This window comes from Dreissena polymorpha, chromosome 11 (genome assembly GCF_020536995.1).
Source record: "Dreissena polymorpha isolate Duluth1 chromosome 11, UMN_Dpol_1.0, whole genome shotgun sequence".
Taxonomy (NCBI): Eukaryota; Metazoa; Mollusca; class Bivalvia; order Myida; family Dreissenidae; genus Dreissena; species Dreissena polymorpha.
Window position 1 is genome coordinate 46,246,464 of NC_068365.1, and position 11,933 is coordinate 46,258,396.

Sequence of the window (11,933 nt, forward strand, 5' to 3'; positions counted from 1 at the left end):
CGGGTAAGTATTTTAGTCATCTGTCATAATTAAAGATACACTAATAATATTTAGTTAACAAAAACGAGCGTGAAATTGGGTTAGAATTGGTAAACATCGTTGGGTGGGAACGGGCGTAAGCGTCAAATAAGTAAGGATCAAAGTGTTGAAAGCTAGTGATCTTACTCGTAACCTCAATCCAAGTAACTTACAGATGTACTCTTTCAATTTTCTTCGCGAACCGGAAATTGTGGGTCAGATGATGGACTGGATTGCGGCCAACTGAATAATTCATATCAACTCAAAATAGGTAAGTCATGCTTATTTAAATAATACATTCTCGAGTTTATTGTCATGTGAAATGCACTGTGCACCGTTACAAATAAGTTACTTGTTGCCTGGACATCCAATAATAAACTAGAGATAAACACCTGCTTGGAAGTCGTCAAGACCATTGTGTAAATCTCAATATTTGAGTCAGTTCCTAGGAAAACAACAGGACTTAACGCAGTTGCTTTAAGTATCGTTTCAGATAAGCCTGTGCAGGCCACACACGCTAATCAGGAACGACAATGTCCTCTTTAATGGCCATTTTTGTTCAAATGAAGTCTATGCTCAACAAACATCAAGCGTATGCGATAAGTGCCGTCCCTGATAAGCCTATGCGAGCTACACATGATAATTTTAGACGACACTTTAAGAAAATGCATATAACCTGGTTTGTCTCAAATCGAGGTTCAAATAAAGTAAATGATTTCTCGGTTTCAAGGAAGCACACGTCCGCTTCCGCGAATACACTCAAATACTTGTTGTTCATGTGGTAATATACATATATTTACCTAAATTATTACAAATTATTTAAAAACAAATTGAAATTCGGAATAAGAAGGATATTTTTGTCGAAGCTTTGGGCATTTTATTTTAGAATCATAGCTGCATTAGCATGAATTGTATGAATGCAAGCCTAGATGTAAAACTTAAAGTATTACTTAAACATTCGGTTAGTTGATAAGGAGTGCGTAAATATAGCAGCGTGATGATAAAGTACCACATGTGCAGTTAATGTTCAATGAATGAAACAACCGACAAATTAGACTGTATAATATAAATATTATAATATAACACGCAGTAATATATTGTATTAGGATTGAAACTTACATGCATTCGGCACACAACGAAGCTTACAGCTAGTTGTTAAAATTGCACGTACATACAAATTACCATCAGAGCTGCGTTTATTTGAAAAACCTCTCGGCACATGAACAGTGGTTTTATTACATTTGCCTGTACCTAATTTAGTTTTAAACTGTAACTAATAGACCTCATCATGCTAAAATAGCCTTTCGTAGCGCCCAGTAAACGCTGATTATGATTAACCATAGCATGCAAGAACCGACAGCGTGCAATCCCCAGTATATAATCTGCGTTAACTAATGTTTCTTCTGAACATGGTTACATTTATTGTATTCGATTCAATCAGTCTTATATTTTCATCACGATATCGCGATTACGTGACGTAACACCGCTTACCCGTGTCCGACGGATGATAAACAAAACCCTGCAGTATGTATTTTCCATGCCAACAACGATCAGTCTGATAAGTTTTGAAGACGCAGCAGATAAATTACTGAAACGTATTGCTATGAATGTGTGTAATTTTATCATGAAGGAAATAATACGTGCATATTGTTAGGAAAATAAATGACAAAAGTAGTTTTGTTTAACACATAAGACTACGGGATGTGTTCATTGTTTGCTCGTTTCCATAAATAGCTAATTCTAAAATGCTTTCCTCTCTTGGTATAGGCAATAACCAAAATTATACATTATGCATAAAATTATTGAATGGCTTAATTTGAATGAAATATTTTACAAATGTTTGCATGAATGAGTGGCGCAATTCTAAACATTTTTGTCCCATCTGGGTTAACAGCTAAGTCTCCATAATTGTTAAGATGGCACCATGGAGAATATACAATAAAAAAGACATACACATATCTAATACAGTACCAATATTGCTTGACCTAGTATTTAATACTTTTAAAGAACAAAGTAATTTTTGTGGAAGTATTTTACATTTAAAGTATGTCCTCCAAGTAAAACTGGTTATTAACAGTGCCTTTGTTTATGTTTAGGAATTGCAATGTTTACAAGTTCGTACGTTTAATGAAAAGTTTTACTGCTTTCTTTCATAAGCTGTACACACTTTTACCGAGCGTCTTGAAAGTTGAATTTAATTTTCGTTCCATTTAGTTATTTGTGTTTTGCATGGTCGATTTTCCAACTGTAATTTCCGAAAAGTATAATGTTAAATACACGAGTTCCGCCGTCAGCATTTACGTTTGCAATAAATAACACCAACCGTTAACTTGAACTGAACTCTTCTGCCTTTTGACGTTTAACTTGACTTGATACAAACGATTTTGGTTGCTTTTTATACTGTTATACCAGACGCTGATATTATAAATCGTAGACATCTAAGCACAAACATTTGTCAGTAAATACACTAAACAAGGGAAATTACTTCAACTATGGTGGTAAATAAACACCTTCCTAGTTTTTTCCCCCTAACAGGTTATTTAAAAATGTCGATTTGTCTTGAAAAACTGGTCGACAAATGTTCATTAATGAGTAACTTTCTGGTAGTTGTTAAATAACCAACGATACTTTGACATCATACACATAGACAACATGTGTAAAGCATTAAATAGCATTTATTACGTTGAATGCTTTTCTTAAATAAATCACTGCAGTTTCTTGTAAGCTGCAGGCATAATTTTCAGCTTACCATATAAAACATTATGCATTATACGTTACAGCAAACACTACCTGAAGAAGGTTGAATAAAAAAAACTATAATGAAACTTCAAAAACAGTATCGTCATGACATGTTAGTCACTAGTTTGTTACTAGTTTGGTTATACAACCTAACAAACATTAATGTGTAAGTTAATGTAGACCGCCAAATCACTTAACTGTTAATTGATTTTCATCAAAAGATCAACATTTATATGTACATAATTTGTGAGGACATATTGAGATTGCACCATGCTGTGACGTCAATATATAAACAGTGGTAATTATGAATTGTGGAGAGTGTATTGAAAGAGCATATAAATACATAAATTTGATCTGTCAGATGCATCCCCAGTTTCATCACGATATCACGATATCACGATTTGGTGATGTAATATCACTTACCTGTGACTAACGGTTGATAGGTAAGACCTTAACGAATGCTTTCCTCATACCAGCACTTCCATTTGAGGGGTGGGTGATATGAAAGACCTTAAAGATTGTTTTCTTGATACCAGAACTCACATGTGAGAGACTTAAGATAGCCAATGCCTGAAATATATTATCCCAATGCCAGCAACGATAAGCCTCATAATAATCTTAGACTCAGCTTATATTTACACTAAATAAGGCGATTTTATGATATCAAAGGAGAAGTTGTTTGTTTCATTTAAAGGATACTTACAACTGCGCAAGATTTGAGTAGTGTAAATTTTGTCATATAATATTTTACTACGTTTTCGTTTTCATGTAAACACATTTATTAATTTTCAAACGACACGTGGAATTAATGTTCTCCGGACCTCTGAAAGCCAAACGCGAGGAGGAGAAATTGTCCTACCTATTACTATGGCCAGGCGAAAAAGGAAGGGATATTCACTCCACGTGGGGTGACATATCTGAAGAAGATTCAAAGAAACTGGACACGTATTACACCAGATTTCAAGCTCACGTACAGCCAAAGCTGAATCCCATATTTGCGAGATACAAATTCTACAACGAAATACAGGGCGGCGATTCAATCGACGCATTCGTCACTCGACTACGGTTGACAGCAAGAGACTGCAACTTTCGCGACACGGACAACATGATTCGCGACCGTATTGTGTTTGGCACGAATTCATCGAAGATTCGTGAAAAGCTTATAAACATCGAAGCAGAAGTAACTCTCGACACAGCAATTCAGATTGCACAGTCTTTAGAGTACTCACAGAAGCAGCTTCGGACCATGACTGAACAGGACGTTCATCGTATCCATACAAGGAGAGCGGGAAGTAACGTGCAACCGCAGCGGCAACAGCTACAGCCAGATAGGCGTTCAGGACCAAACATCGCAAGGGTGAAGACGCGGGAACATTTCAAACAATCGTGTGACTTTTGTGGAAGAAAACATCCAAAGACTGCGAAATGCCCAGCGAAGGGAGTGACATGTCACTAATGTGGCAAAAACAATCATTTCGCAAAAGTGTGCCGGTCGAAAAAATGTGCAGAAACTGAGTGCAGAAACAAACAGCTTATGCTACGAAACAGACCTTGCAGGTTACAATATTGATTGCAACATTGATATGGTAAGCAAGCTTTCTTTTCATCCTGATCGTGCATTAGTTCAATTAAATGTTGGCCCCTCCCGTGTCCCGATTCAATTCAAAATAGACACAGGTAGTGCAGTCGTAGTTATACCGCTTAAACATTTTCGCACTTTAAATCTCAAAACCCCGTTGGAAGCGCCAGATAGCCGATTAACCTCATATTCTGGAAACACTCTTCCGTTGAAAGGGATGGTCAAACTGACATTGAGATACAAAGATAAGATTACCGAACAAATGTGCTACATTGTGGACGGTAATGCTTCCCCTCTACTGAGCCTCCAAGCTTCTGTTGACCTAGGTCTGATCACACTGACCTATGCTTTAGATAAATATCCCAGAAATGTCCCTTTAGACATGAAAGACTGAAAGAGTACAGTGACATTTTTCAAGGCGTAGGAACCATTCCAGGTGTTTGCAGATTACACATCAAGCCTTATGCCATACCTGTAATTAACCCCCCTAGACGTGTACCGGAAGCACTTAAGGATAAGTTACATAATGAGCTCCAACGCTTATAGCGTGATGGCATAATTGCTAAGGTCACCGAACCTACTGACTGGGTTAACTCCATTGTAGTGGTAAAGAAGCCCAAAACAGGCGATTTGAGATTTTGCCTAGACCCGAAAGCATTAAATGACGCCACACGACGACCACACTACCCAATGCCAACACTAGACGGCGTGACGTCAAAACTGACTGATGCTAAGTACTTTAGTACACTAGACATAACGCATGCATACTGGAGTATCCAGTTAGACGAAGAATCTTCATTGTTGACGACATTTAGCACCGTTTTTGGTCGTTACAGATGGTTGAGACTTCCTTTTGGAATTTCTGCGTCATCAGACCTGTTCCAAAATAAAATTGACGAAGTATTTCATAGACTGACGGGCATGAAAGCGCTTGTCGACGATCTGTTGGTAACAGGAAAGACAAGACAGGAACATGACACAAATTTGCTACGTTGTCTCGAGCGAGCACGAGCAAATGGAGAACGGTTTAACGCGGATAAATGCAAAATCGCAGTTCAAGAAGTCACATTCTTTGGTCATGTGATCAGCTCAAATGGACTGAAACTCGATCCTTCAAAAATAGAAGCGACCACAAAGCTAGGTATTCCATTAACAGGACGGAATTGGAAACCCTACTTGGCATGGTCAACTACCTGCAAATATTTGCACCAAACCTAGCTGAAGTGACGAGTCCAATGAGATCGTTACTTAAGAAAGACGTGGAATTGATCTGGAATCACGCACAGACGAACGCATTCAACAAAATGAAGCACGTTATTACACAGAGCCCTGTCTTAACATTTTTTGACCCCAAGAAACCAGTTACACTTGAATGTGACGGTAGACGTGTGACAGTACACTCAGATCACAAGCCATTATCAGCAATCATGAAAAAGTAACTTTCTGTTGCTCCACCCCGTCTGCAAAGAATGATGTTACAATTGCAGAAATACGACCTTGACGTACAACACGTTAGCGGGAAAGAATTTCCAATAAGTGATCTACTTTCCAGACAACCAGTCACAGATTCATTTGAATTAGAAGGCAATGACTTGCACGTACACACTGTTATGCAATCAATTAATGTGACTGACCGACGAATTCAACTTCTACGCGAAGCAACAATAAAATGACCCTCAGATGCTAACGCTAAAAGCCACTATCCTAGACGCATGGCCAGAAACAAGGCCACAGTGTAATAGGTCAGTTCTAGAATTCTGGAACCACAGGGATGAGCTATCCTGTGCTGATGACTTGATTTTAAGAGGTCAAAGAATAGTTATACCAGGACTGGTCAGACAGGAAATGATGCAATCAGTTCACAATAGCCACATGGGTATCGAGAAAACAATACTCAGAGCAAAAGGAGCATTGTTTTGGCCCGGCATGGCAAAACAATTAACAGACAATGTGCAAAACTGTAGTATTTGTCAGAAATACAGCCAGTCAAATAAAAAAGAACCACTGATCTCACATGAGGTACCACAGCGACCATGGCAATCTGTCTCTACTGACATATTCACGCTTAACAACAAAGACTACCTGATTACTGTCGACGCATACAGCAATAATTTCGAAATTGACTATCTACCTGACATGAAAAGTACAACAGTCGTACGAAAACTCAAATGTCACTTTGCTAGACATGGTATACCTGACAGACTTATGTCCGACAATGCTGGTCAATACACATCAGATACAATGAAAAACTTTGCAAATGAGTGGAATTTTACGCAAATATTTCCAGTCCACTACATCCACAGTCAAATAGCCTAGCAGAAAATGCCGTAAAAACAGCTAAGCGTTTGCTGCAAAAAAAACCCAACGAAAGCGGACAACATCCTTATTCGTGCATTCTTGAATACAGAAACACACCACTTAAGTCTGGCTACACCCCTGCACAACTGCTGATGGGCAGACGCACTAAATCTGTCATACCGATTACCCAAAAACATCTGCGTCTCCAAACAGTTAACACAAAACATATTCAATCTTTTAAACAGAGAGAGAAAGACAAATAAAAGCATTATTTTGATAGGTCAACAAAAACACTGCCAAAACTTGGAGTCAATGAATATGTTCGAATGCAGCATGGCAAAATATGGTTACCAGCCAAAGTCATTAAGGTTCACGGTGAATGATCTTACGAAGTACAAACGCGAAACGGCGGAATTTATCGTCGTAATCGTAGGATGTTAGGCAAAACCAATGAGAGCTTCCCGGAAATTACCGATTTTGAGCCTAACATCTTAGCACAGACTTTTCCACAAGTAACACCAAATAACACTCCCCACAGAAACAACTTTGATCAAGAGATTAACAGAACTTAATTATGCTTTGTATAAATTTTCTTCTTTAAAGAGAGGAGGATGTAATATATGTCGAACACGTGTCTGCATGTTTATCTCTATGCGCATGCCCACTGACCGCTACCCGGCACTAGCCACATGTTATCTGCCAGTTGTAAAATAAACGCCTAAGAAACAGCACGCGTGTGTTGACTTGATTGTCTATAGTTGCCTTATCACATTTGTGATACTACTAAGACAAACATACCAACTATAATTAGTTATAATAAAACAACATAACATAGCATATTTTGCTAATTCAGATTATAATATACCCTATCTCAATATACTGTTTATCGAATACTGTTGTTGGTACATCAGGAACATCTGAGATTAGTAAGTCGTAAAATAGGTTCGGGGTACACACTCGATAACGCTGTCTGCATATGAAAACCCATGAAACATTATTCAAAGAACATAAAGTTACATATACGCATACTTTTTAATCTATTTCAATTTTATTTTCATTCTGATGTGCATAGCGTTTAATCTCTAAAGTCATTGGCCATATATTGGCTTTTTTCCGGCTTATTATAGTGGAGAAAATCACAATATGCCTTTTGAGTATAATGCGTCGTGAGCAAAACACATGGGGCTACCCATAGACCTTCAAAACGCCTTCCCAATGATTGTCTGACTTGAAATATGTAACATCTGAAATATGATCGAACATAAAGCGACAGGTGATCTCAAGTCGCCGTATTTAAGAACTCCACTCTGGTCATCATAACCCTTCGAAAAACAAGTCAATGGCTATAAGTTAAGAAGTTATAATTGACAATACGATGGCGACAATGTGACAACGCGATAGTACGATGGCGACAATGCGATGGTACGATGTTATAATTTGCTGAAATCTGGCTGAATATATTCATTCAAGGCTTGGGGCTTCATCAGATGAAAAATGCGTGTTATCTATTCAAATACACATAAAGAGGAGGCGTGGATTGGGTTTTGAAAATAAATGTTTACATTTTGCATATATCATTACCAAAAAGAACGAAAAGAAACAAACATTTACACGCGTGCATTGTCGGAGATGTTTGCAAAGCTGTCAACTTGAAGTCAAGTATAATAGATCCAAATTTAGTTCACATTTATGAAAGTCTACCCATAATTGGAACTATAGGCAGAAAATATTATTATAGATGTTTAGATTGCCAACCGGACGTATATTTTTACATGTATGAATCAATTGCTTTACAATGATTTTAAAACAATAAAAAAAGATACAAATAAGCTGGAAATTGACTTAGCTTCATAACGGATACAATTATAAAACCTCAAAGTGCAATGAAAATGATCTACAATGCATCAGAATGGGCATACATCAACTGTAATAGTGAACTTTTAAGTTTATAAATGAACTGTTCTCATGTCATATATCGACATCTTTGTACAACACCATGTCATATCATTTTTTCATCAACATGTTGAATGTAAAGTCGAATTTTTCCACCAATACAAATTTTTTTAAGAAACGCTGGCGGATATTTTACTCGGGGACATTGGTTAATATAATTATTGGTGCTAAAACATTTTCACTGGCATACCTTTAAAGAAATTTGTAAATAAAGTGCTAAATATGGGACAAATCCCTGCATCGTCGACTTTAAATAGCCATATTTCAATAAATCTCGAATATTAATAACCAGGATTTTTCTAACATACACGGTAATACCTCCTTTGCATACACCAAAATATATTTTAATTAAATAATGCCTTTTAACAATTATGAACTGGATTTACTTACCCTACCGAAATTCATCGAAATCTATCGGCAAATTCTCCTAGCATATCCAACTTCTCACAGCATATCGGGTTTTAAGGGGTGATCTTACGAACGCTTACGTTAAAATACGGTTCCTCTTGTTTTTTCTAACCTGTATCGACCCAGTGTTTTCTTTAGCTCTGGACGTCAATGATTGCTTTCCAAACTATGTTTATTTTGCTAATCCACGTTGTTGTGTAGTTGTTCTCTTTTCTTTTCACGACAGTGGGTACAATTATTTGTATGACATTCGAAACTATGTTGATTGCGCAAAGTCATACATTTTCATTTTGATCAATATATATAATAAAATAAAATAACGTACGTACACAAGCACGGCCTCAGCAATTTATCAAAGTATAACACACATTGAAAAACATTAGTAATACTCGTGATATACAAAAATTATTTGAAGCACGGCTTGGGCAATTTATAAAAGTATAACACACATTGAAAACAATTTGTTATTATCGTGATATGTGTATGATATTGGAAACTATGTTGATTGCGCAAATTTACATATTTTGATCAATATATATAACTAAATAAAATCACGTGCGGGCACCAGCACGGCCTGAGCGATTTATAAAAGTATAATCACACGCATGGAAAAACATTAGTTATAATCGTGATATATAAAAACTGTGCTGATTAAGTGGTATGTATAATATTTTTATTATAAAGATATGAATTCAATATTGTTTGGTTACCATTGACCACTCAATAAGGCTTGTACAACGTGCTATATACGGTTATTAATATTTTTTCGTTTTTGCTTTTATAAGAATTTCAGCCGTAAACAAGATGTTCGTAATTTGTACTGATTGTCCGTATGTAAAAACTGTTATGAAATTGATACGCATGTATAGGCTAATTGAGGCAACTTATTATCAAACTATGCACACTGAGCAGGACATCATAGATAGTTTTTGTGCATGTGCACGTGAATAGTTTATGTTAATTGACTCAAATTAGTACAGAATTATGTACACGGAGCTTAAATCATCGATAGATGCGTACCTGAATAGTTTTGAAAGAATGCTTATTAATATTATTATTAATAATCAATTTAATACAACACAACTTAGAAATACTGTACTAAACGATGTTATTGTATTTTATGCTGTATATGTTACTTAACATTTAACCTGTTCGTTTATGTAAACATACAATATTATTGTGTTTAGGTCAGAAAGAAACAGTAACTTTTGTTTTTCGTAATTGTTTTCATGTTAATGGTATTTTTATTAGGTTCTACAAATAAAAGATGCATACATTATTCAGATATTTTATTATAGGCGGTGATTTTAATACTGTCTTAACAGGACTTGACAAGAAAAACGGTAATTTCAATACCCATAAGATCTGCAGAAAATATCTTATAGATGTAATGGCCACCAATGAACTCAGTGACATCAGGAGGATAAAACATCCAGACAAAAAATAATTCACATGGCACTCTAATTGTAATATATATTCTGCAGACTTTACTTTTTCTTGATATCAAATAACTTATGTAATCTTATATCAATATGTAACATTAAACCTGGATATAAAAGGGACCACTCTCTTGTACAGTTAAACATAGATAATTTACTCTAATGGAAAAGGACGTGGATACTTTAAAATTAATAACGCCATTCTACTAGATGTTGAATATCAAAACAAAATAAAACAAAGTATTAATGGCATAACGAATTTGAATAAAGAATGTAATCCAAACACAATGTGGGAACTATTTTAGAGTAAAATTTGTAATGAAACAATAAAATACTGTTCAATAAAAATAAAATATCTAAAAAGGAAGAAGAGGTCTTAATTACAGAAATTCTCTATTATCTGCGATTCCCAAAGAATGTTAAACATTATTGCTTACACAAGGGATTAACACTTTAACAATTTCGGAAGGAACTTTTGGTAATTTGATATAGAATACCAAAAAAATAAATAAAACACGTTATAACATACAACAAAAAACACAAACTACAATTGTTAACTGTACTGAAATGAAATGGAACAAACAATTGAATCTTAAAGGAAATACAGACTGGAGAAATATATATAAAAATTGCATTTAAGTCAACAATTAATACATATCTGCGCAATTTTCAATATAAGTTTCTATCTAGAATAGTACCAACAAATATATTTTTAACCAAATGTGGACTGAAAGCGTGAAGCTTGTGTGAATTTTGCCAATCAAATATTGAAACAATTGACCATTTAATTTTGGAATGCACTTACGTTCAAGAATTATGGACAAAACTGCGACACTTTCTGAAAGATGTGAACATTGAAATGAAATTAAGCAAAGAAATGGCCTTCCTTAGTTTTATCGACAAAAAAGTACACCATCATGTTCTTAATTTTATACTAATTTAAATGAAAACGTTTATATATAACATGAAAATAAAAAAATGCATCCCAAATTTCTATATTTTTCTTAATTATCTCAAGATAAAAATACAGACAGATGCAGAAATCGCTCTCATTAAAAACAAATATGAAACAAATAATAATAAATGGATCCACTTCATACAATATTTTTTCAACCAACAGAACTTCTCTTTAGTACATATTAATTGTTATATAAGTGCCCACGCTGTCAACCATTAGAACATGTTTATGTTTATGTCAAGCGCAAAGTACTAGCAATTTCATAATCGATAAATATTTTACTATGTATTGTATATGCTTATAAGTTGCTGGATATTTCTCTTGAACCATTTAAACAAAAATATGTATTGTTTGTATGTATGCAAGTGCATGCGTGCGCGTGTGCGGGTGCGCGTGTGTGTGTGGGTGTGTGTGCGTGTGTGTGCGTGTGTGTGCGTGTGTGTGTGACAGCGAGTGTGACTCCGACTGAGTGCATGCTTTTTGTTTGCCTCTCATGTTAAATGATTTATACTGACATTTATATGATGTATGTGTGCGAACT

At 35.5% G+C, this 11,933-nt stretch overlaps 1 protein-coding gene across 1 annotated transcript; it reads left to right on the forward strand.

Annotated features, from left to right (window-relative positions):
• The first annotated feature begins 3,565 nt into the window (after positions 1–3,565).
• LOC127849814 (uncharacterized) lies at positions 3,566–4,213 on the forward strand. Its single transcript, XM_052382566.1, has one exon. The coding sequence runs from the start codon at positions 3,566–3,568 to the stop codon at positions 4,211–4,213; it is 648 nt and encodes a 215-aa protein (XP_052238526.1).
• The last annotated feature ends 7,720 nt before the right edge of the window (positions 4,214–11,933 follow it).

Bases quoted from the DNA above. Each gene is read 5' to 3' on its own strand.
- LOC127849814 (XM_052382566.1), top strand. From the start codon at position 3,566: ATGTTCTCCGGACCTCTGAAAGCCAAACGCGAGGAGGAGAAATTGTCC.